Source organism: Gobio gobio, assembly GCF_949357685.1.
Source record: "Gobio gobio genome assembly, chromosome: 15".
In the NCBI taxonomy this organism is placed as follows: domain Eukaryota; kingdom Metazoa; phylum Chordata; class Actinopteri; order Cypriniformes; family Gobionidae; genus Gobio; species Gobio gobio.
Genome location: NC_137108.1, coordinates 42,475,956 through 42,502,946, shown reverse-complemented (window position 1 = coordinate 42,502,946; position 26,991 = coordinate 42,475,956). Strand labels below are relative to the sequence as shown.

Here is a 26,991-nt window from a genome sequence, read left to right as displayed (position 1 = left end):
CCATGAGAGGTGCACAGGAAGAGAAGACTGCAACCATGATTTTATTCAGACTGTGTGGACTCCTTCTTGTATGCTCAAGACTAATAGGTAAGCCCGGATTTACTTTCCTAACCTTTGAGTGTAATTCAATTTCTCTGTTACATATTGACTTTTTTGGCTTTTTAGATACAGTCGGGTCCAAAAGTGTGAGAAGCTATTTTACATTTTTAGTAGAAGCAAATATTATTACAATTTAATATAGTTTTGACAATATCATTTGTGTTGACAATTTTATATTAAATTAAATGTATTTTTTTTTATTTTTTTTTTTATTAATTGATGGATTTTCTCTTGCCATGTAAATTGCCTGGTATGGCATAAAACAAAGGATTACTCAATCTACGTTTAACACATAATTATTTCAACAATTACAGATCAGAATATATAGATATATAATAAATGTACTCACAGTATCACATTCCCTTGTGAAGGAGAGATTATAAGATAAAACCATTACATTGTTGCTCTGTTCTTTGTAGCTGGACATCTTTGATCACTTATACAGGAAGAAATACTGCTTTGTAAGGGAAGCCGGTCATTTCCAATGTCCATTTACTCTTTTCCTCGTTGTCTGTCTAATATTAGAAACAGAGCTATGTGTGGTAGTGACGCAGTAAAACAGTTCTTTGGCTTGAAAATAATCAGCATTTCCAGCTGACTTATTCTATGGTTTCACTGATAAAACTCATGTACAGTGTACAAGTTATTGTTTTTAATTTGTGGAATGTTTCATTTCATTTTAGATGCTAAATTAGACATCATCACTAGTGACCCAGATGTGATGGTGGGAAGCGAAGTTCTAATGTTGTGCAAAGGTTAGTGTGTTTAGTTGTAAAAACTGACTAATGTACTCAAAGAATGTCTATTATTGACACACAATGAATGTCAAATTATATCTTGACAGTCGCACTTAAAATGACTTACAAAATATCAAACCAAGTGCAAACGATGCTGTTTTGGGAAGTTAAACTAAGCAGGGCTCAATATGATTTTTATTGAATGTAGAGGTACAGAATGCAGTTCTCCTCAAGTGTCAACAATACTTTTTTGTTTTCATTCATTATCTATTTCTTTACTTGGTTTGATGTTTTGTTACACTGTAAAAGAAAAAAAGGAACAAAAAGTACAATGAACTTGGATGTTTAAGTCCTTTCAACTTAAATTACATTAAACTGTCTTCATAAATGAGTTGAATCTTGCGTAACTTATTTCGATGATTTAAGCAATGTGTTGTCATAACTTATTAATAATATAATCTTTTACAGTTTATGTAATGCATTAATACATGTGTCCAAATATTTTGGGGGACTCTGTAAATCACATAACAGTCTGTACCAGTCCAAACCTTTTTAATATCACAGAGTTATAATGTTACTTTCATAAAATAACCAAGAAGATTTTGTTTTCTATTCTTTTCTGTCTTTCTATATGCTGCGTTTCAGTCGATACAGAGGGAGACATCAGTTGGTTGAAAGATAATGAAGACGTGGATGAAGATCGCCATGAAGTCAAGAGAAATGACGAGTCCTCGAGTACACTGACCTTGAAAAACGTTGAGTTAGGTGACAGTGGAATCTATACCTGTGTGTTTGAAAATGATCACGGCACAAAGAAGATGACCTACCAGCTTTATGTCTACCGTAGGTTCCTGAAGATTCGTAATGTTCCGTTCTTTTTCTATCAAGCGTTCCACATAATCAATCCCCATAATGATTCTCATGTGAAATTCTGTCCTACATTTAGAAACACCGGACTTTGGCAAAACACAGATATACCATGAATTTCTGGTGAACCAGACGGTGACCGTTCCCTGCGTGGTCTCTGGCAAGCCCAAGGTGGATGTCTACTGGATTCGGAACAACCGCATCGTGAATGATGATGGTAGGGCTGGTGGCCATGCTGCAGGTTCTTCCAATCTTTTATGTGGTATGGGGTCTCCTCACCTTCCTAGCTCTCTGTGATGCCTGGCAGTTGGCAGGATGGCGATGGTGGATGAGTCAGCGATGGGGTGGGAGGGGCCTGTGCATTCGTTTTCTGACCGATTTGCATCCAAATCGAGAGATGTTTCTCACTAGTAGTCGGGAAACATTGGTGAACAGTTTGGTTTTGATTTTTTTCCCCGTCTGATGGTGGGAATGAGGCCGTAAGAAACAGCTTGAAAACATCCAGTCCTTCCGCATTTCAAGTAAACGCCACCATTGACAACCTTAGAGGAACAATTCACCCCAAAATAGAAAGTCTATCATTATTTGCTTACCCTCACATATCTCCTTTTGCATTTGTTTGGATGTCTTCTTGCACATTTTGTGAGATAGTTTCAAAGTGAAATGTACAGTGAGTGTCACTAACTGTGCATTTCGTTTTAATCAAAACCCAATGAAGGGATCTGGTAAAATTATATTATGTTTGTTGTTGTACGTATCGCAGCAGTTCGGACATGAAATGTCCGCTGAGTGTTCCTAAAATGAAAATTCTGTTATTAATTACTCACCCTCATGATGTTCCTAAACCGTAAGACTTTCATTCATCTTCGGAACACAAATGAAGACCTTTTTGATGAAATCTGAGAGTTTTCTGTCCCTCCATTGAGAGCTACACAACTACCACTTTAACGCTTCAAAATGTTAATAAAGACATCGTAAAACTAATCCATATGTATTGAGCATGAGAACAAACCTCATTGGTTCGTGCTGAAGCTAAAGCATGATGCGTAACCCGAGAATGATCCTCATTGGTTCTTGCTGAAGCTCAAGCATGATGCGTAACCTGAGAATGATCCTCATTGGTTCTTGCTGAAGATCAAAGTTATGCGTAACACAAGAATGATCATCATTAGTTCTTGCTGAAGCTCAAACGTGCTGCGTAACACGAGAATTAAAGGGTTAGTTCACCCAAAAATGAAAATTCTGTCATTAATTACTTACCCTCATGTCGTTCGACACCCGTCAGACCTCCGTTCATCTTCGGAACAGAAATGAAGATATTTTAGTTGAAATCTGATGGCTCTGAAAGGCCTCCATTGGCTCAATGGCACGTTACACTCTCAAGACCCTTAAAAGGTACTAAAGACGCCGTTACAAAGTCCATCTCACTACAGTGGTTCTAAAATAACTTTATGAATCGGCGACAATAGTTTTTGTGCGCAAAAAAACCCCTAAATAACGACTTATATAGTGATGACGATTTCAAAACACGGCCTCATGAAGCTTCGAAGCGTTATGAATCAGTGAGCCGAATGATGATTCGGATCGCGTGTCAAACCGCCAAACTGCTGAAATTTGGCGATTCAAACCGCCGATTCGACTCGCTGATTCATAACGCTTCGAAGCTTCATGAGGCCGTGTTTTGAAATCGTCATCACTATGTAAGTCGTTATTTAGGGTTTTTTTGCGCACAAACTATTGTCGCCGATTCATAAAGTTATTTTAGAACCACTGTAGTGAGATGGACTTTGTAACGACGTCTTTAGTACCTTTTAAGGGTCTTGAGAGTGTAACGTGCCATTGAGCCAATGGAGGCCTTTCAGAGCCATCAGATTTCAACTAAAATATCTTCATTTCTGTTCCGAAGATGAACGGAGGTCTGACGGGTGTCGAACGACATGAGGGTAAGTAATTAATGACAGAATTTTCATTTTTGGGTGAACTAACCCTTTAACCTCATTGGTTCTTGCTGAAGCTCAAACGTGAGGCGTAACACGAGAATGAACCTCATTGGTTCTTGCTTAAGCTCAAACGTGATGCGTAACACGAGAATGAACCTCATTGGTTCTTGCTTAAGCTCAAACGTGATGCGTAACACGAGAATGAACCTCATTGGTTCTCTTGCACGTCAAGCAAACATGCTTGAGCTTCTATTTACCACAACTGACGTGTGAGTTGATGAATGTTTATATGTGAATCAAAGTTATTAAATGTAATCTGTTCATCATAAAGCGTTCATGTCCATTTAGATTTTTTTTTGACGATCAATTCATATGGATTAGTTTAACAATCGCTTTATGAACTTTTTGAAGCATCAAAGTGTCTGTTGCGTTGCTGTCAAGGGATAGAAATCTCTCAGATTTCATCAAAAAGATCTTCATGAACGAAAGTCTCACGGCTTTGGAACGACATGAGGGTGAGCAATTAGTGACACAATTTTCAATTTTGGGTGAACTAACCCTTTAACTGTAATCATAATGTGGGTGAACAATGAACAGGAATAAAAGTTGTTGGTGTAGTGAAACGGCAGTGAATTGTATGGATAGGGATCCCCCCACCCCCCAATGAGCCTATGTTTCAAAATAATGACAGAATTTTCAATTTGGGGTGAGCTAGTCTTTTAAGGGTGCGCATGTGAGCTTTTAAAGGCTTCGTCTCATCAATCTAAAGTACTAAGATTGCATGTTTGACGCTGCTCATGCTCTACCTTTCCTCTTCTCTTTGTACAGGCCAGGGTAATCTCAAAATCCTGCCAGATAGATCCCTGCAGATTGTGGGAATTCAGCAGGAAGACCGTGGAACCTACACCTGTGAAGGCAAGATCAATGGACGCCCCATAACTAAGAATCTCCAGATCTCTGTTGTTGTTAATGGTGAGGACGTAGAGGAACTAATCGTGTTTGTTCTTAGTGTGGCCAGGGTGAATATGTCCTCTAAAAAAATCTGCTTTAAATATCCCATTCTCCAGAGCCACCGACCGTAATGATTCATCAGGAGAGAAAGAGTGTTTCTGCCGGACCCAATACCAGTGTGTCTATAGCCTGCCTGGTCAAAGGAGTGCCCACTCCAAATATTTCATGGATAGTGTATGTACATCAACAGAAAATGCTATAATTTTTTTCGTGCTTACCTATAATCCTTAGTCTCAGTCTTTTTATATTTGCAAATCTACTTTTCAAGCAAGTCAAAGTCAAACGTTTTTCCACGATATGTGAAAATAATCCATCTAGACTACTTCTAAGGACCTAGTGAGCTACCTCCATTGGCAGCATCATACCCGGCTAATAAAAATATGTTCTAAGAATGTTTTGCTACGTTTCTAACATTCCTAATATATTAAGTTATGAAAACATTATTTCTGAATGTTCTCTGAACATTCTGAAACGTATGTAACCCACGTCTGACGCAACGTCAAATGTGACAGACTCAAAGGGAACATCCAACTAAAACATTTCAGAAAACGATTCCATGAAAATGTCCATAAATAACGTTTTTGTGCTAACGATTTCAGAACATTTTTAAAGACCAGATAACTTTGAACAAACGTTCTACGTTACTGGAAAAACATTTGTTCATAACCTTGCCAGAATGTTAGCTAAAGTCCTGAGAACGTTACCTGTTAGCTGGGTAAGTGTTCACTATTCGAAGGCTGTTGGCCCTACAAGGCAGCTCATTAGGTTTTTGAACAGAGCCTGTATTATTAATTAGAGCCTGTTTATTCATATTTTTAGTTTCAGACTGTTTTTGTCTTTGGAGCTTCCTTTTGTTTCTTAGTTGTTAGTAGTTCTTCTCCCATGAGTATATTTGTGTTATGAGTATATTGTTTGTATGAACAATAGTGGCAAAAAGACTGAGTTTCTGCATCTCTTCCCTCAGCCCTTCCACCTCTGACAACTCCCGTTACAAATACAACACTGATAAGAGTGAGCTCACCATCTCTGCAGTGACCAGGAGCGATTTTGGAGAGTATGTCTGCACGGCTACCAATAAGATCGGAGAAAACACTGCCACGTTTATTCTGGATGTCTCAGGTGAGACCTCCTAGAAGAATTAAAACCTTGAATGAAGTGTGTTTGTGCTTGGCTGAAAGTATAGAAGCATCGAATGAGGGCAGTTGGTTTTTATTATATGTTTTAGTTTTATCTTAATTAATTGTATGGCCATTAAGCTCTGTCAATTAGCCCTTACATAATGTAAAATGATAAACGATGCCCGTTTTGGATGGCAACACCCATTTTTACAATCCAGGCAATCAATTCCTGATGGATAAAATTGAAACCAGCGTTATATATTTTGTCTAAATATCCTGTTCACTTTATACGTCAAATGGGCTGTGAATGGAGCTTCATGTTGACTTTAAACTGCAGCATATTTTGTGTGCTTATGGCTCAACTGTTTGTTTTTTTCTCTACTTTATTTCCTTTTTTTGTTTAGCCAAAGATTTGTACCAAGAAACCTTTTTTGGTGTTTACTATAGTTACAAACACAGATACGGGGAATTTGATCCCATGCAAGCATCACATTGACACTCTCCAATGGGCCAGACCCAAACTAAACTCTTGTAGGATAATGGAAATATTCAAATAGATTTTTACACACAAATGCATATCTGCAATATTTGTCTCAATATGTATTTTGATATTTTATAGTTTAGCTATTGAAGATTAATGTAATTCAACTTCTGCTTGTCCTATTGATCATTTTCAGAGCTTCCAACTATAGACTTGGATCCAAGAAAGCTGACCATTATTCCAGGAGAAACTGGATCTGTGCTGTGCAATGCCACAGGACATCCAACTCCAACCATACAGTGGGTCAGGAAACCTACCCAAGACAAAATGGTGAGAAACATCTAAATAGTTGCTCCATTTCTATTGTTGTTTACGATTAAAAAAAAACACTAAGATTATTACTTAGCTTTGGAAATATCTTGAAGACAATCAAATCATGCCGTTTCTTTTTGGAAATGGATTATAATTGGATTATAATAGTCTTTGATGGTGGTGACTGCGGCTGGGGATTTTGTATCTACAGGAAGTTTGGCCCACGTATTTTTCTCTTCGATCTTAATTACCTCTTCCTGTCTCTTATTGTCTTTCCTGTTTGCATGAACATGTGTGGGCAGACGAGTGTGAAGGGATCTGAGCTGATTCTTGAAAATGTAATGCCCTCTGATGGTGGCTTGTACTCCTGCATAGCAAGCAACACAGCCGGCACAACCACTGAGGACTTCCAGCTGATAAGTAAGGCTCCAAGTCTTGCCAAGTCATATATATACATACATATATACAGTATATATCTATAGAGAGAGAATGAGCGAGAGAGAAATCTTTTAATGCATTATGCATAATGTATATGGAGGTATTTGAATTGATATAAAGAGATTGATAATTATATAGATATGATGATTCATATAATATAAATTATGTATTTGATATAAATAATTGATATAAAGGCCAGCCTTCGTTCCCCACGTGCATCAAGTCTTGGCCGCCCATGACCCTGTCGCTGGTTCACCACTGTTCCTTCCTTGAAGCACTTTTGATAGATACTGACCACAGAGACAGGAAACACCCCACAAGAGCTGCAGTTTTGGAGATGCTCTGACCCAGTCGTCTAGCCGACACAATTTGGCCCTTGTCAAACTTGCTCAAATCCTTACGCTTGCCCATTTTTCCTGCTTCTAACACATCAACTTTGAGGACAAAATGTTCACTTACTGCCTAATATATCCCACCCACTAACACAGGGGTGTCCAAACTTTTTTTTAAAGGGGGCACGATTCGTGTTGTGGACATACCCGGGGGCCGGTCCCTTTTCTATTATATATATTTGACAAAAGTTTGAGCTGACAGTAGAGTAGCTTGAGATAGGACACAGGAAATTTATAGATATTTAACAATATCTGTAAAACTTTCATCAACCAAAAAGTTTTAATGGGTGAAATGTTAATATTATTACGGAGTTAGAACTCTATTCTTATTTAAATGTAATAAGTGCTCTATTTAGATCACCACAGGTAAAACCACACTACAAAACATGCTTTTCTGACTTGGTATTTCTGTCTTTTTTATGAAAAAAAAAATCACATTTGTTCAGAGTCAGAGCTTGCGAGTTGACTGGCCTAAAGTCTAGTACTGCCACCTTGCTGTGACATCGTGAAACTGCATGATTTGTAAATGATCCGTGGCGGGCCACATATAATACATTTTAATAGACGCGCTGCGGGCCGTTTGAAATTCATCCCCGGGCCGCATTTGGCCCGCGGGCCGGACTTTGGACACCCCTGCACTAACAGGAGCCGTGATGAAGAGATAATCAGTGTTATTCACTTCACCTGTCATAATGTTATGCCTGATCGGTGTATATTTGTATGATTACTACCGTTCTTTGTGATCATGTGTGACATTTGAAGAAGTTAACAAACTTTGGTTTGTTGATATTTATTTATTTATGCCTACACTGCTTTTTATTAACAACTTCTCTCCCTCTCTCTCACAAGCCTGGCCTGGGACACCCGCTCTGTTCAGTGTGGCCTCAGGGACCTCATCTTCTGCCCTCATCAAGAGTGTTTCAGTGCAGGATGGAGGGTCCTCTATTTCCCAGTACATCCTTCAGTGGAAGAAACCGTCCGAAGAAACCTGGAGTCAAAGTGTCGTCAAACCCACAAGTAAATAAGTGACTATGAGAGGTGTGGTTTATATTTTTGATGCTTTTTAAATACAAATTTGTGATGAAAAAATTTACATTTGTAGGTCCCCTGGTGATCAAGGGCCTTGAGCCGTACACAGAGTACTCAGTTCGTTTTGCCGTCAAAAACTCGCATTACCAGGGGAACTTCTCCACAGAACACAGAATCTTCACACAGTCCCAACGTGAGTATTAGCAGGATTCTCTCCTATCTATTCACTTCATATGCTGCTTATCCACCATTTTTGATGTTGATAGCTATTATGAATATTGTAAAGTTTTTTTTTAAGCCCAGGCCCACACAGTATCTGCACCCAAGCATAAATATATCCTGTCGTGTGATATATCTATCTAGCATTTAGCAAATTTACCGTGTTTAAATCCAATCTGCAGATTGCCCACAAAATTTGAGCAGAAAATGTTAAAACATCTGCAGATTCAGTCTGGGTATGGACATTAGTCCCAACATCAGTTTTTAATAATGATAAGTTGTTGCAGTGGATTTCATGTCATGCTGTCATTCTTGTCATGCATAAATGCCTGTTTGCTCATCACACATGTTCATGATTTGCTTTCGCTGCCCATTCTTTCTCATTCCTGCTTGATGATGACCATTCTCCATGCATTACGACCTGCTCCTGGTTCCCGGGGCTCGACCATTGCCTTATTCTGACCTTCCTTTGTAGATGGTAAATCAATTTTGAATGCATACATCTCCAGTTGATAGGCTAAAACACAAGCCTAATTGTTTACTGCGATATAGAAGTGTGGAAATGAGTTTACCTGCATGTTTTCAATGCTGAAGAAAGCAGAAAAAAGAGAGAAAATTGCTACTTGGGGTTTCCTTCAGCATGAAATCAATGTTGGTCTGCTGATCTCACACATCTATACTGTAGTGAATGATTTTGGAGCTTATCCACTGGATTGTCAATTACTTAAGTGTGACACAGACATACACTAATAACTTAATAACAAATATTCAAATTGATTTGAATGTGCTTTTTATTTGCCCATTGATAGTTTTTGAAAGTATTACACACATTTCCTTTGAACTTGAGTAACAAAAACTGTGAGAGTTGGTAAGCTTGATTCATTTCTGTGAATCAGTTCACACTGTCCACTTCAGTTAAAGGGATAGTTCACCCAAAAATGAAAATTTGCCCATATTTTACTCACCCTCAAGTCATCCTAGGTGTATTTGACATTCTTCTTTCAGACACATACAATTGGAGTTATATTAAAAAAGTCCTGGCTACTCCAAGCTTTATAATGGCAGTGATTGTGGCTCTGTTTTTGAAGTCCATAAAAGTGCATCTGTCCGTTATTTAACTGCTCCACACGGCTCTGGGGTGTAATAAAGGCCTTCTGAAGCGAATCGATGCGTTTGTGTAAGAAAAATATCCATATTTAAAACTTTATAAAGTAAATTATCTAGCTTCCAGCCAATCGCCTTCCGTTTCCAACTTACGGAAAAGTGTAGTGCCTCTCGCAGTTCAAAATGTTTATTCTACGTTTGACAACATTGCACACCAGTTACGTAGCGTAAGCATTTTAAACTGCGAGAGGCGTTACACTTTTTCCGTAAGTTGAAGGCGATCTGACCCCTTTATTAACCCCCAGGAGCCGTGTGGAGCAGTTATATGATGGATAGATGCACTTTTATGGACTTCAAAAACAGAGCCACAATCACTGCCATTATAAAGCTTGGAGTAGCCAGGACTTTTTTAATATAACTCCAATTGTATGTGTCTGAAAGAAGAATGTCAAATACACCTAGGATGACTTGAGGGTGAGTAAAATATGGGCAAATTTTCATTTTGGGGTGAACTATCCCTTTAACTGGTTCAAAACTCTGATTCAGTGATTCATTCTTCACGCTAGTCTTCCTTGTGTTTATTAAGTGAACTAGTTTTTTTTAACTAGATTTTACTGTATTTTAGTGATTAAACTTTTGAATCATTTAAGAAATTAGCTGTTTAGAAGTAAATACATGAATATTAATATATACACTACTGTTCAAAAGTTTGGGGTCATTGGGATTTTTTTAAAGAAAGAAATGAATACTTTTATTCAGCTGCATTAGGATGCATTAAATTGGTCAGAAGTGACTGTCATGTAACTACTATTGATTTCTATTTCAAATAAATACTGTTCTTTTGAACTTTCTATTCATCAAAGATTGCTGGAAAATGATTATTATTATTACGGATTCCACAAAAATATTAAACAGCACAACTGTTTTCAACATTGATAATCATAAGAAATGGTTTTGAGGACTGAAGACTGGCGTAATGATGCTGAAAATTCAGCTTTAGATCACAGGAATAAATTACATTTTAAAATATATTCAAATAGAAAACAGTTGTAATAATATTTTACAATATTACTGTTTTTAATATAATATCAAGTAACTGCAGCTTTGGTGAGCAGAAGAGACTTACAAAAACATTTTTAAAAAACAACCCCAAACCTTAGAATGGTTAGACTTGACAATATTTTCAAATATCATGATCAAAATCCACCCAGCCCTAAGATCAACCTGTTACACTGTTTCTTTGTTCCTCCAATCTGATGTTTCTTCTTTCCCTCATTTAGGGGAACCTGACAGACCCGTTCTTTCTCTGAGCGAGAAAAAGTTGGAGCTGAACTCAGTCTCCATTCCCATCAAACAGCTGAAAGACGGAGGCTCTCCTGTCCTACACTACGTTGTACGCTACAAAGGGGTCAGTCTGAAGTCCAGTCGAATCACTTTATCGTATATTTCATGCTTTTTAAATATGTAAAGTACATGCTTTATATCAAAGTAAAAAAATGTCCCATTTCATATAGAATAAGGAGAATGAGGAATGGACTGAAAATGAAATTCCTGGAAACTCCAGCAGAGTCCAGCTGAATGGTCTCCAGTACAACGCTGAATATCAAATGGAAGTTTATGCAGTAAACCACAATGGCTCCTCCAGCCCTGCCAAAATTAACTTCACCGTCCCACAACCTGGTAGGATTGATTAAAGCAAGCCAAATATTATTATGTATTATATGCTTAAACAGTGAAATGAGTTGATTCCTCTTTCTCTTGCAGTCAGTCAGCCCATGCTAGGGAAAGGTGGTGTGGTGGGCATTGTAATGTTCATCTTCTTGTTGCTGATGGTATCAGTAGATGCTTTCTGTTGCTACACCAACCACTGCGGCCTGCTGAATTTCCTCGCTCGTAAACTATTTGGACACAAAGTGCAAGAGTCTAAAGGGATGGATGAAGAGGCGAATAATTCAAATGGGTAAGATAACTTCACCCTTCAATGTTTATGTTGCAGAGACAGACAATACGATTGTTCTTTTCTACCCTAGTTTTCCTACAAAGAGCCATTGTTTGCACATCATTTTAGATCAGGGTGATTGCATATAGTTAGGAACGGTTCACCCAAAAAATTTTGAAACACAATTTCATTTCATTTTGTTAAGAAAAGTGGATGTAAAACAAGACACAAGAAAAAGTTAATCTACAAGACTTGTACACTATAAGTCTTCTGAATTCATATGATTTCTTTGCGTGAGGAAAAGTCCTCACATCATTTTCATTTTTGGAAATGAACTATTCCTGTATGTACACTATGTATACGCCAAGATGTGCAAAAATTGGCAGAAAAGTATAAATAATTTAATAAGATAAAAAAAAATTACATTTTATTGTATTACTCGCGGTTATGAACTGGAATTTTATGTCATAATGTCAAAAAAAGTGTTATGATGATAACACTTAGCAATATTGTTAACGTTATATTACGTTTATAACACAGTTTAACATGATTGAGGTTATATAAAGTTAAATTTAATAGTAAAGAAAAACTAACAATAAAGAATACAAGACAGCCTTTTAAAATATTGGTTGATGTTAAATTATATATAGCCTAATTCTCTTTTTAACATTTTATTTATAAAAAATAAATAAATAATAAAATAAAATATTTTTACTAAATATTTACTATATATTTTAAAAAACAAAATTAAAACAATTAGCACAAAAACAACATTTAATTTAACATTTAAAATAAATATTATTTCAAAATATTTTAAAAGTGTGTGTGTGTGTATGTATATATATACACACTAAGATTCATAAGGTTCTATAAATTATATATATAATGTTTTTTATATTTTAAAATATATTAATAGTATATATATATATATATATATATATATATATATATATATATATATATATATATATATATATATATATATATATATATATATATATATATAGAACCTTATGAACCTTATTGTAAAGTGTTATAAAATGATTAACAATTTACAAGTATTTTGACACGAGTCAATGAATCTTCCAGTGGTTTTAAACAGCATTTTTCTAAAACTAAAAGTCCAATTTTCGAGGTTTGCATTTCGACAGATTTACTGTTTCCTGTGTGTGATTTCACCGCTCTAAGCTTCAGTCCTCATGTTTCCTTTGATACAGAGACTTGAAGCTGAGTGGTCTAACGCTTCCACGAGGCAGCATCCCAAAGCTTCAGGCATCCAATGGGGCAGGGAATGGCGTTCATTCAGAAGTCACGTGTGACAAAGCGCCTCTTACCAAATTCGAGTAGGTGCCAACCTCAGAGGGGTGAATGCAGCTGGCCATCAAAGCTGTCATTCACAAAAAATGGCATGTGGGTTTGTGTTATGCAACCAGACTTAAAGGAGTAGTTCACTTAAGAATGACTATTTTTTCTCATTATTTACTCATCCTCAAGCTGTTTGAACTGTGTGTGACTTACTTTAGGAGATGTTAGTCAAAATGTCTTAATTTAGTTGTATGGAAGACATAAGCTCAGACATTTTGACCATACACACCAAAGTACATGGTGATGGTCACAAATTTGTGTTTTTGTAGTTTACACGGACACAAAAACTTTCAAAACTTTGCGTTTTCAGGCCCCAAAACGCTTTTTTCTTGTAATTGAATGGCCAAAACGCATAAAGTTTTCCATTTTTAGGTGAAAATGGTGTCGTGTGATCCAAAAATTAAAATGCCATTAAATAGCACATAATGAGTAAATAATCACAGAATTTTAGAGAGAGCTGTCTATGGAGAACTGTTCCTTAAAGTCACGATAACTTACTCCTACTGCCATTTTTTAACCCTGGTCTCACAAGTTTTATTCTTTTTACTATTATCAATTGCCCCAGAAAACATGAATTCAGCTGCCCCATAAACCAAGAAAGCAGCTTTTTGTATTTTTCTGTATCATTTGCACTGTAGAAATAATTATATATTCCCTCTTTTTTGTAGGAAGAAACCAGAATCTGATGATCCAACAGGAGAGGCGTAGAGGATACGATTACACAGGACAATTTAAACTCACAGAGTGAAGAAATTTCATACAAATCTCGGGACATCCGATTGTGAGCTTAAGGGTGATTTTTTTTTTTGGTTAAATTTATATACGTAATCCATTTGTAGCCCATGAAGGTTTAAACACTATGGCTCTGTGTGTTTGACGGGCAAGACTGGCTCAACCAATAGCGGGAGAGTTGGGGCGGGACTATCTGTTTGTTCCGACCAATGACAGATGGGGAAGTGTTTGAGAAACCTGAAAATTTCTAGCACAGAAATAACATGCTTGACCTTTAAGTGATGCAGTCTGGAACAAATATGCAAACCTCATGAAGACGACTGTTATTCGCAGGAGCGCGTTCGAGTCCCGTGTGATTTAGATTATTCGTGTTATTAAATCGTGATTGTATGTAAATGTAGGATGTTGAAGAGGATTATGAGTGTGATCTAGCACTGTAGATTCTGTACATGACAAATGCTGCGTGAGCTGAATGTGTGTTCAGGAGTGAGCCGATAAATGCAGAGTAGAAGATGATGTTGACATTTTAAAGTATAAAATCAATGTCATAATGGGAGCATAATATTTCTCCAGCGCATCACTAGTGTTAATTTATTGCGCATTTAACATATGCTTGTAGCTTGTATGAAATCTTGAAGGGTTTGGCATGAGGATGAGTAAATGATGACAGTATTTCATTTTTATGTGAACAATAACTTTTGTAAAGATAAAAAAAGAACCATTTTTAATATAGATATAACTTTGCATTTTATTTGTTTTAACAGTGTTCTTTTTAAAATCATATATTGTTACATAAATACACTATGTATGTATTTGTTTGGTCAAGTGACGTTAAACGTTAATGTAAATACAGATGCATGCATAAAGATGTACATATAGATTTATGAATACTTTTTTCCCCTCACTGTACATTGTATATATAATTTTTTAAAGCTTTTATACTCCTTCTTATGTTTGAACCTAGGGTCATTTTGTACTCAATGTAAATGTAATGTTTTCGCGACTATAGACGTTTGATTTTTTTGAATAAAAAGAGAGAAATATCTACACCACCTGCTTACCAAAGCTCATTATTCACAGTGCTGAGATTCATTCACTCTTTGTAACTAAGAAGGCTGTAGATCACGGCGCTGCCCTCTTGACTGTTGGAACATGGTCTATAAAACAAACAATACAAGATTTTGGTAACACTTTATTTTATAGTCCAATTCTCACTAGTTGCTTATTAGCATATTACTAGGATATTGGCTGTTTACAGGTACTTATACAGTACATATTAATGACCATATTCTACATCCATTAATAACCCAACAACTACCTTACTAACTATTACTAAGCAGGAATTATGAGTTTATTGTGGCAAAAGTCCTAGTTAATAGTGAGGATCGGAACCTAATCTAAAGTGAAACTTTACATGTATTAGACAGTTATTTCAACAGCCCATTCAAGGGATTTATATATTAATTCCACAGATTTCCCCTCCACTAACAATCATTATCAGGCTGATTTTATTCATTACCTTTCTGAGGTGGATGAAGGAAGCTTTAGATCTGCGTATATCGGGCTGGTATGGCTTTCTTCAGACTCTAGTGATTTTCTCAGGTTCTCATAGATCTCCTCTGTGACAGTGACTGCGGGTGTCTGATCAAATATAAAATCATAGATATTTATTCATTTCGACAGTCCACTTTAGACGTTCTACTAACTATACATGTCAACTTACTCTCATAAGAGTGTCTTGTCTTTGTGTTTGTGTTTGTCATGTTTGGTGTGAGCACATGGCTTGTCATGTGTTTCCTTGTGCCATGTGCTCTCCTGTCCATTGTCTAACCCCGCCCATTTTTTTATCTGATTATTGGTTCATTTGCCCCACCTGTCTTCCCTCATTACCCTTTTTGTTTGCTTCCCTATTTAATCTCCTTGGCTTAATCTGAAATCACCCCCTATAATCTTAAATAGGGCACTATTTGAGGGGACAGCCATTTGTAGTGGTGTCCGAAACCATTGTGGACGTTATTGAGTGCACTCATTCAATCCCATATTGCACCGCAATAACGAGTGTACTCAACGGCTGTCCGAATTCGCTCACTTGTTTTCATTCACTCCTTCAAGTGAACTGTATTAGTGGACTAAACTAGGGAATAGTGATTGAGGGTTTAGGGAATAGTGATTGAGGGTCTTTGCAGTCCTCTGCTGGATCGTTGTCATTTGATTCCTGTCATATGTGCTTCGTATTTCCCTGCTCCTTGAGTCATGTTCAAGTCAAGTCTTGTTTTTTCCCCTCTGGGTTGTTTCTGTTTTATTTTATTATTAGATAAAAAGCCAATTTCTCCTGCGAATGAGTCCTTGCTCCTTTCATCCCCCAAACCTGACGGATACCATGGGGAAAAACTGCCATATAGATATTTTGGCCCCACTTTATATTAGGTGGCCTTAACTACTATGTACTTACATCAAAAAATAAGTACAATGTACTTACTGTGTTCAAATTGTATTGCAAAACACCTTTGCTGATATTCAGGTGGGATACGGGTAGAGTTAGGGACAGGTGTGGTGGTATGGTTAAGTTTAAGGGTAAGGGTAAGGTTAGGTTTAAGGGAAGTGTCAACTGTGTAATTACAAATGTAACTACAGAAATTAATTACAGATGTAACTACATGCAGGTATTTTTTTTAATGTAAGTACAATGTAAAAACATGTATGTACACAATAAGTGCATTGTATCAAATGATTAATTAAAATGTTAGTAGTAGTTAAGGCCACCTAATATAAAATGGGTCCAATATTTTTAAAATGATCTCATAATTTGGCAGCATGCTGTCACTTTAAGACTAAATGCACGGATCCATTATGCTGTTACAAATGCTTTTTGTTTATCAACTGTTTATGTTCACTTAAAACATAACTGACTGTGTTTACATGAATACTCGCCAAGACCGGCATTTTGACATTATTTTGTGAGTATTTGACTGTTTAAGCGCAATATACAGCAAAAAAAGAACTTTAAGGGTAACTTCAGTGATTTAGCATTAAGCTTTGTATCAGTAGAAACCCCGTAGTATATTTGAATTATGGTACTTTCCCCCCTCATATCCCCCTGAGACGAGAGAATTTTGCATTTTATTTCTGGAAAAAATCCTCAGATGACGCAAATATCGGCATTTTGCGTCTTCTGAGGATTTTTTGGCCAGAGCCTAAAAACTACAGCCAGTAGAAGGAGCTGTTCTGCATGTTTTCAACCCGCCCACAGGGGAGAGATCTCATGCACAGAATGCAAATGCGCTCACCTCGGGCATTTATAACAGAGCGGTGCAGAGCAAAGTGAGTGTTTCAACTTTTCAATGAATTCCTATGAAAGTTTAGCTTCCATATGCGATCAGAAAACGCGCCAGACTGGACACGTGCTGAGAATGACAGCCGCGCTTACCTCAGCTCTTACTTCACTCTGGCGTTGAATGAAATCTGACTCCTGCAGCTGCGTTTGTCCTGTGACTTTCGTTCGGCTCACTCACACTTTATTGAAAAGATACGTTCAGTTTTTAATTGTAGTGTTTATTCTCTGACTGAACGAAATGATTGTATTACTATGAAGATCAAAACGACGGTGTACGGAGTGGCCTCGTTGAGCAGCGAAGCAAGTGCATTCTGGGAGTTGTTGTCTTTCATCCACATGAGACAAAAATACATTTTCTGTCTTTTCTCAGAAGGCACCATATTCAAGAATAATTTCACATTTCTACTACATAAATGACCCAGTTTAAATACACATTCATCTTCCCAGCGCTGAAGTGCCCCTTTAATTTAGTACTGAGAGGCGGCTTTATGTGCACACACTTTGGGTGTGAATTATACACAATACGCACAATCCCACACCAAAATTCAAGCCCTGTAAAGTCAACAATATTCATCCGGAGCAAATGAAGCGAGTGAGTTTGTGAGGCGGGTTTGTGTGTCAAACAGGCAGTCTACTAATAGTCTAATGACTGCTAGTTGACATGCATTTTGCAAAGTTACTTATAGTTAGTAGAATGTCTAAAGTGGACCAATCAAAATAAAGTGTAACCATATTTACAAGTGCAGAGGCTTCTTGCTTGTTTATAATCGGATGAGATGTTCATGTGAATTAATACCTGTTCTGTGGACTGCTGCTTTGGTGTAATCCGTTTCCTCCTGTAAAGATGTAAACAATAATTTGCAAAATAGCTTTACATGATGTGTTTGTAATCATACCTCAAAATATCTATATACAGTATGTTTCTGAAACTTCTTAGCCTTCATAAATCATTAACTTAAGATCCAATTAAAGTTAATAATACTATTAGTTGTTAATAATTCAAAATGATCAGAATACCAGACTCTAGTCACAAGATTAAGAAACACCAATTGATGTAAATCGGTTAGTATTATCTGCTATAGTGCAAGACGTTGCTTAAGATGATTGCATGCTTGACTGCCACACTGATTCATATACTCAGAGCAGTGACGCAGTGAATGATGATGGGAAGTGATGACCAAGGCAGGGCTTGTGTAATTTCCACAATGTACAAACTCATGCAATCGTATTTAACACATATGAACTGCATGTTCTCTTTAGACATGCTGTTCATTCACTCACCTTATACTGAGACCAAACAGGACTAACAGTACAGCTATTACAAAGAAAAACACAGCTGTTGCAGTCAGGAAGAAATGTCGATGACTAGGCACTATAAACACAAACAAACAAAAACATTTGTGTAAACGTCACCAAAGTCGAAGTTTTAACATTATTTTTACTTAAAATTAAAATTTTAAATGGGGAAAAAGTGTTTTACATCCCTCACATGATTTTTTAAATAAATTGCAGGCATATAGTATATACTGCACAATATTTAGTTAGCATTAAGCTAGTATTCAATTCCAAACACAACCTAAGACTTCCTTTCTTTCTTTGTGAATTCCCTATTACCTTCGACTTTCAGCGCCACGATCATAGAGTTTTGAGAACCCATGTCATTTTTGGCCGTGCAGAAGTACTGTCCATCATCTTTCTGACTGGCAGCTTTGATGGAGAATTCACTATCAAATCCTATAAAAGAGATGTTTGCATCTCTGATCTTAAACCAAGTGTAGTTTGTCGCTGCAGGATTGGCATTGCTGTTACAGATCAGAGTCAGTGAGTTTCCTTGTTCTATCTTTGCAGATGTCGAAATGGTTATTTCAACATTCTTCGGACTATCTGTGGGGAGAAGCAACAGGATCTGTATTAGTATTCGAGTACTTTTGTGCAGTTGAAATGAGATTTTGCCTAAAATATTGTGACTGAGGGTTAGTCAAATCATCTGAAAATATCCAGCTTCCTCATTTTATAAATAATGATTTAATATGGAAATAGAGGTCAGTAGCAGTTGCTCTGTTCCCAAACCTAGTGAGCGGGGTAATAAGTGCTCATAAGTAACCGGTTTTGAAGACATAAGGCGCCCTATCATACACCAGGAGCAATGCAACGCCAGCCACGACGCAAGTGTTTTTTCTTGCTTCAACCCGACGCAGTTATCATTTTCACATCCAGCGCCACGTTGTTTAAATAGCAAATGCACTCACACCCCTCTGTGTGCCCATGGGCGTGGTGGTCTGAAAACGAGGTGTGTTCAGGCGTATTGTTGGCGCGCTACTATTTGGAGGCAACTGAAAACGACTGCACCATTGACCAACTGAAACCTGGTCAAAAGTCAATAGCACAGTATTTTTTGTGTTAATTAAAGGGCGCGTTAGTAATATTAACCTATAGGCGGGTTCACAATGTGTGCACACACAGGAGCAGCACACAAATATGTTTAAATATTAAAAATAAAAGGATTCCTCTGTGGAGAAATGTTCAGTCTTTCCGCTTGCAAATTCCGCCATGTAAATAGTGAATCCTCCATGGTGTAAGTGCAAATGGCTTTTAAAGGGAATGGGAGATGAGACTCTGACTGGTTTATTGCACGTTATGCCCAAAACACACCCATGACTCATTAAGAGACTAGATACAACCTTTTTGCATGTCAACCGTTTTTTCCGTCGTTAAACTAGCAAAAGTGGATTCGGACACGCACCTGCGCCATGTACTTCAGACCATACACTGATCATTAAAACAGGACCCTAGGTGTGTTTGACTGAAGAAGCGGCCCTGCGCAGTACAATCTGTGTATGACATCAAAGTACCGCGAGAACAGTAAAAAGTATACAGAGCTGTATGTAGCTCTTACTTTATAAATCGCAATTGTGAGTATATCACTGTATATAGATTCATGACTTTCTAAAACGTCCAGGTGATAAAATGTTCAAACAAACTCTTTATTTAAAAATCACGTTTATCTGCTGATGCTGATAGGCTTTCTCTGGCTTATTCCTCTCAACTGGACATTCATTTGCTTTTTGAGGAAATGAGCTCGCAGCTGTCACTGGACTCGTCGTTTTCCGACCTGAATGTCGAGCAACATTTTGAGCTGGTCGGACATTTTAAATGTAACTGCTCCTTTGAAAGATTTTAAACCGAAACCTAGAAGTGATTGTGGTTAACTGCTGACATTCGCTCGCTAAGACAAGCAGAGTGAAAATGGAAAAAAAGGACAGACTCCAACTTTCATTTGAGCTGTATAAGTCCTGTCTTCAGGCCTACCAGACTGCTGCAAAGTCGGCGAAGGCTGCTTATTTTTCCAGTCTCATTTTACAAGATAAGCTTAAGGTCTTGTTCTCAGTTATTAATGCTGTTTTAAATCCATCTATAATATACCAAATCCTTCCAATGTGAAAGATTTTTGAGCTTTTTTATTGATAAATTACTCAAATCTTAAACCCCAGGTGATACTTATAATGACTCTGTTGATATCCATCCATTAGCCTCTTGGGAGGCCTTCGATCCCATTTCTTTACTATCTCTGACTGAAATCATTTTCTCTCTCAAACCTTCTTTCTGTCTTTGTGATGTAATACATCCTCAGTATTTCAAATTGGTAATTAAGTCTGTATAGGCCCTGCTCTGTTATCTTTATTGAACAAATCTTTATTAACTGGCTCTGTTCCAGCATCCCTGAAATCGGCCTCTGTTACTCCTTTGCGCATGAAGCCATATGTTTTAAATAACTACCGGCCTATCTCTGTGGTTCCTTAGGTACTAGAAAAAGTTGTGGTGTGTCAACAACAGTCTTTTCAAAACACAAACCATATTTCTGCAATTTTTCAGTCAGGTTTTAATTATAGTCATAGCCCTGAATCTGCTCTGCTGAGTGTTAAATGATATTTTAGTTGTTATCGACGCTGGTGACCCTGTGGTTTTAGTGCTTTTGGATCTGACTGCTGCCTTTGATACTGTCAATCACTCATTGCTCCTGTCTAGATTAGAATCCGTGGGGCTAAAAGGTTCTGTCTCTTAGTTTGAATCTTAATTATTTTTCTGTCAGGATTGGCAATTTTATCTCCTCTGCTGCTCCTCTTTTATCTGGACTTAGGGCTCTAGTTTGGCACCTCTGCTTTTCTCCCTCGACATTCTTCCTTTAGGTTTGATTCTGAGAAGGCATCCTTACATTTTTATGTGGATGATATCTGCCTCTAAAAATGATCTTCTTTAATCTTGATGAGGTAAAGCTCTGGTTGGCAAGTAACGTTTCAACTTTAAATGACTCAAAGACTGAGGTTATAGTCTTTGGCCCATCTGACAAACTCTATTTTAGAAAGTCTGTTACCTATTAATTCAAAGTCTGTACCGAACCTTGGTGTTCTTGGCAGTCAGCTGACGCTAGATAAACATATTTCCTCTGTTGTTGCCTCTAGCTTCTTCCAGCTCCGCCTTCTTTAAAAAAAAAAAAAATCTGTCTGGAAAGTCCCTTGAGGTAGCAATACACCCTTTAATTATTTCTCGATTGGACTATTGTAATTCTCTCTACTGTGGCATTTCAAAGTCCCAGGTTACCCATTTACAACTGGTTAAAAATGCTGCAGCCAAATTTCTTTAGAATGGCCGTAAGTATGATCATGCCACTCATATTTTACGAGCTCTTCAGTGGCTTCCAGTTCATTTTAGGATTGATTTTAAAATTCTCCTATTTGTGTATAAATGTCTAAACAACCTTGCTCCATGTTACCTATCTGAACTGCTGCATCCCTACAGAACTTCCAGAGTCCTACGCTCTGATAATCAAAACTTACTCATGGTTCCCTGTACAAGGCTGAAACGCAGAGGAGATAGAGCCTTTTCGGTGGTCCCGGTTGTGGCCTGCCAGCTCAACTCAGTTTTTAAATCTCTTTTGAAAACTCGTTTTCTTTAGCTTTTGACTTTTGATGCTCTTATTTTGTTATTTTGTGTAAACGACAAGACAAGTTTCAGTGTTTGACTTCTACATGTGTGTGGACCATTATGTGTATATTTGTTACTTCCTGTGTTTTTTACAATTGAAGATGGTGTTCGTATGAACACAGAAACATCTTGATTCTTTTTATGTAGTCCAGTGCTTTTTAAATAAAGAGTTTGTGCAAAGAGTTTATATCATGCAGTTCTGAAGAAAAAAGTCAGAATTGCGAGTTTATATCACGCAATTCTGAGAGAAAAAATGTCCACTTGTTACCACTGTTTTTCAGTAGGCCTTAAAAGACTGCCTACTTAGGCAGCTTACTAAGTTTTTGAACAATCCCAGCAAGCAATTTTGCGTTTAAAAGACGTCTAATAGCCGTGCAAACACAGCCCTGAGGTTAAAAAAAGCTAAAAGCCTAAAAGCTAAACCAAAGAAATGAAACCAAACACCTTGTAATCACTGTTGACTTTGCTTACATGATAGAATATATTACATCACGTTATTTTTTGTAACCAAATTCAATGTTATTTTGGCTCAAAGTGGGTTACTCATAGCTGGACTATATCGGGTCTATAGTTAACCGAGACGGCAGTGAAATGATGGCTATTGCTTGCTGGGAACCCAGGATGTGCTTTAAATAACAATCTAACCTTAGAATAAATGTAAACGTACATCTCACATCAAGCAATATTTCATCTGCCGAAGTTGTGCTGCTGTTCTTCAGACCACAGGAGTAGTTGCCAAAATCATTGTGAGAGACAGAAGCGATTCGTAGCACATTCCCAGTGGCTTGTGGAAGCAGAAGTTGGTTTTTAAACCAGGCAAATGGCCCTTGTTGCGGAGTACAGTTTTCTGTGCTGCATTTCAATGTCACAGAGTCTCCTTCATGGATGGGTCCATTCACCTTTTGCTTGGTCACTGTTACTCTGAAAGGTAGAACTGTTAAAAGTGGTGTAGATTAATGAAATGTTACCAGAAACATGTTTTAAAACACTCAGAAAAAATTTTATGGTCACCAGTGCATCAGATTCCATCCTGGTCTATGGTGGTGGACCAGCAGAATTACATTTATGAATTGAACTTAAAGGGTCCTTGATTATGATTTCCCTTTTTTAACTTTAGTTAGTGTATAATGTTGCTGTTTGAGCATAAACAACATCTGCAAAGTTACAACGCTCAAAGTTCAATGCAAAGGGAGACTTTTTAAAGGAACACGCTGACTTCTTGGGACTTTAGCTTATTTAATGTATCCCCCAGAGTTAGATAAGTCCATACATACCATTCTCATCTCCGTGCGTGCCATAACTCTGCGCCGCTGCACCCATGGTACGGCCGCAAAGTTCCTTGATCATTACGCAGGATTGAGAGAATAGTTCCTAGCCATATCGGCCTAGAAAATCTCAACTTTTTATTTTCCGTCGGTCTTAATACACGATGTAACTATACACATCACAACATGTAAATAGGAAAATGTTGCAGTTGTTTTGTCACTTATTGAGCAGTAGGCTAGATGGAGCCATTTATCTCCAGTCTTTGTGCTAAGCTAGGCTAGCGGTGGATGCGTCAGTTATGGCATGAGAATGGTATGTATGGACTTATCTAACTCTGGGGGATACGGTGAATAAGCCAAAGTCCCAAAAAGTCGGCATGTTCGCTTAAGGACTAAAACAATGGCAGGTAGGGACTACAACAAGCTTCTTCCCGGGTTAGTGACATCACAAACCCTAAAATTTACTTAAACCCTGTCCCCGGGAAAATGCAACAAAGGGGGTGAGGCCATGTTGAGAAGAGGAAGAGTTGTTGTAGTAGAGCACATTTAGGAGTTTGCTCAAGCTGTCACATCAGTCTTTTCACATTTATTGCAGTACAGTACGTTACACAAATGCAATAGCATGTCATAAAAGATGACAACATGAGTTATAACCATAATTAAACTAAACTATACCTGTTCTATCTTCAGGCAGCATATATCCACTGATTTATAGATTATCATTCCAGAATATGCTAATCAAATACTTGAAGATAGTTAACTCCACATCAGCTACATAAATTCATCAATAACCATTCAGAAACGCACTGTTACATTCTACATGTTGTCACTTCTTCATGAGTCTCTCCATCATTGTTTGACTCCGGTTTTAACATAAAAGGCTGAACAGTTTCGGACATTTTTAGTGCGTGTCTGCCTGAGGTAATCAGAGCCATAGACATACATAATAAAGGCTAGATGTCTTACAGCAGAGTCTCTAACGTCATCACCGGCGGCCATCTTGTCACAGGCAAGCTTTCTGGCAGGCTCTGTGGAACCTGATGTAAGGCGAGTGATCTGCACGAACACAAATACTCTTATCTCGCTGAAATCTTGACGGATTTACAAATGGTTTGGTTTCTTACAAATGTTATTAACGTGGCTATAATTCTGGATGCTTGAACAAATTATGAATAATTGTTCATAAGTATGCAGTGTCATAACTACATCTCTGACGTTTATAACAAACCAAACAGTTTGAAAATCGGTAGAAAATTTAGCAAGTTAAGGTTATTTAAAAAGCACATGCACCATTAAAACACAATGTTACAAGTGAGCGATCTGACTGTGACAAGATGGCCGTCAGGTGCGGACGTCGACCTCCATTGGCCAGCAGCACGGACTAGACATCTAGCCTTTATTATGTATATGATCAGAGCTGCTAACACAAGCTCTTGAAGCTCCGCCCTCTTCCTGAAAGGGGGCCGAGAGCAGCAGCTCATTTGCATTTAAAGGGACACAATGCGTTTTGCTCCCCCTCAAAAAGTGACAGTTTTAACGTGATCAAAATGGGGTATTTTGAGCTAAAACTTCTCATACACACTCTGGGTACATCAGAGACTTATTTTGTATCTTGTAAAAAGGGGCATAATACGACCCCTTTAATGGTATTTCTGATTGAAGCTGGTTAACCAAGGAAAGTCTGGTTAAGCTAGTTAAGAAGTCTAGTGGGGACACCAGCATCCAAAACCCAACATATGCTCTTTACTTTACAACAGGTACTGTGGTCTGAGTTTTGATGTGTCATAAAAAAAAAGGTATTTTATTTACCTGCTACGTTGAGGTATATGCCACCTAGTCCAGTGTATTTTCCATGATAATAATTTGTTTCAAGGCGAAAGAAGTAATTTCCAATATCACTTTTGGAGACATTTTGTAATTGCAAGGAGCAGTTTTGGTCTTGTTTTGCATACACTGTTCTGTTTTTGTACAGTTTGTCAATCTCTGCCGCCTTTGAGTTGTAGACAAATATTCCCTCATGTGATCCATCTTGTTTCTGGTATTCTTTTGGTTTGAACCATTTTGTAGTTTTAAGTGTGTGAGAAGATGGATATTTAAATGAGCAGGTGAAATCCACAGATGATCTTTCGAAAACACATATGTAACCAGGTTTGTATGAAACTGACCATGAAGCCAAAACAGCTGAAACACACAAAAATATTTGTTAAGGCAGTAAATCACCATTGCTCTAATCATTGCTCCAGATGATTTTAATAGACTATAAATGATCAGATCTGACCAAAAAGTACAACAGCATAATGTTAAGTCCTCAAGCAAGGAGCCTCAGCAGTCAGCACACTTCCAAGGGAGCCACAAAAATGGCTTAACATTATTTTAAATAAGACAAACCAAGCTTTATAACGAGCTAAAACAGCTAAATTGTTCTTATTTTAAACTGTTCTTTCAAAAAATGTATTTTTATTAAGACCCAGTGTTCCATGCTTGGAAAACCTGTAGGCTATATGAGGGTATTTTAAAGAAATTGAAATGTCATGGAAATTTTGAGAATTAATTTGGCCTTATGTCAAGCTCTAAAATATATTGTGTAGAAACTCTTAATCATGAAGGACTGGAAACATCACGTAAATTCTTTGGTCATGGCGTGAACCCTGAAATTAATTATTTCAATTTTAATTATTTATAATTATTTTATTTCATTATTTCAATATATTCCCCCTCCTAGTTTATGTAAATTAAAAAGTTTGAAAACAGCAGCTTTGACATTACAGCAGAAATATCTTAGAAGATTTTGTCTAGTAGTCAAAAAGGTTGAGAATAGACATTATTTAGTCAGTAATATTTCAACAAATAAAAAAAACGACTCAAATAAAACAAAAACTCACCTGATAGAGGCAGCTGCAGTAATATGCTGATGAAAAACATGTGTTGGCCCTTCAAAGGTTTTGTCCAAGAAATCACTTGCTTCTTTAGATGCATAAGCTTTCCCCACGACAGGCCTAATATACTTAAGCCTGGATCAATAAACTGATATTATCATGATTACCTGGTGATGATATCATGATAAGAAAATACTGTTAGATTTAAAACATGGAGCCTAGTATGTTCATGTTTCTTTAGTGACACTAAATGATGATGATTTTGCACTTGAACTAACTTAAACAGGAACTCAAACAGGAAATGGCAGCTGATGATGCAATAATTCATTAAAGTTCATCTTAATAGGCCAAATCTGTTTTTGGGTTCACTTAACTTTTTTTCTATTAATGAACTTTCAGTAATGTTTGAGTGAAATAAACTCATTTCACTTGGTTACTTTTTACTTTTTTATAAAAAGTAAAAATAACCTAATTAAATTAGTTTATTTCACTCAAACATCACTGAAAGTTCATTAATGAGAATTTAATGAGGCTTGTTTTGCCTTGACAGCTGGGGGCGCTATAGACTAGCACCACAACTTACCTTTGAGCCCAAATGTTAAAAAAATCTGTACAGATGAGTCAAGATGTGCTGCTGTCCCAAACGTTCACCAGACCAGAGCACTTATACACCTTCAAGTAGTATCATATATAATTACATCCATGGAATGTTTTCTGGAGATTCCATGCTATTCTCAGTTTGTGCACATG

The 26,991-nt window shown here is 37.2% G+C and overlaps 2 protein-coding genes across 4 annotated transcripts; one reads left to right on the top strand and one right to left on the bottom strand.

The window, feature by feature from the left end:
• Positions 1 to 14,834, top strand: ncam3 (neural cell adhesion molecule 3). The gene is made up of 16 exons (XM_079836341.1): positions 1 to 87; positions 783 to 854; positions 1,482 to 1,679; positions 1,783 to 1,920; positions 4,472 to 4,615; positions 4,711 to 4,828; positions 5,619 to 5,773; positions 6,450 to 6,583; positions 6,868 to 6,985; positions 8,245 to 8,412; positions 8,498 to 8,617; positions 11,028 to 11,155; positions 11,262 to 11,427; positions 11,512 to 11,707; positions 12,904 to 13,029; positions 13,720 to 14,834. Exons 1-16 carry the CDS (start codon positions 3 to 5, stop codon positions 13,757 to 13,759), a joined length of 2,106 nt encoding a protein of 701 aa, XP_079692467.1. The 5' UTR covers positions 1 to 2; the 3' UTR covers positions 13,760 to 14,834.
• On the bottom strand, positions 10,810 to 26,483 carry cd22 (cd22 molecule). Of its 3 annotated transcripts, none has more exons than XM_079836342.1 (9): positions 26,248 to 26,483; positions 25,175 to 25,546; positions 22,768 to 23,034; positions 18,732 to 19,001; positions 18,399 to 18,489; positions 17,914 to 17,953; positions 15,303 to 15,424; positions 14,845 to 14,940; positions 10,810 to 11,645 (listed from the first exon to the last, which is right to left on the bottom strand). In XM_079836342.1, exons 1-8 carry the CDS (start codon positions 26,339 to 26,341, stop codon positions 14,877 to 14,879), a joined length of 1,320 nt encoding a protein of 439 aa, XP_079692468.1. In that variant the 5' UTR covers positions 26,342 to 26,483; the 3' UTR covers positions 10,810 to 11,645; positions 14,845 to 14,876. The 3 variants fall into 3 exon arrangements, with proteins under 3 accessions (XP_079692468.1, XP_079692469.1, XP_079692470.1); XM_079836343.1 differs by having other exon boundaries at positions 11,544 to 11,670; positions 26,248 to 26,467; XM_079836344.1 differs by lacking the exon at positions 10,810 to 11,645 and adding an exon at positions 13,014 to 13,073 and having other exon boundaries at positions 26,248 to 26,467.
• Positions 26,484 to 26,991: the final 508 nt, after the last annotated feature.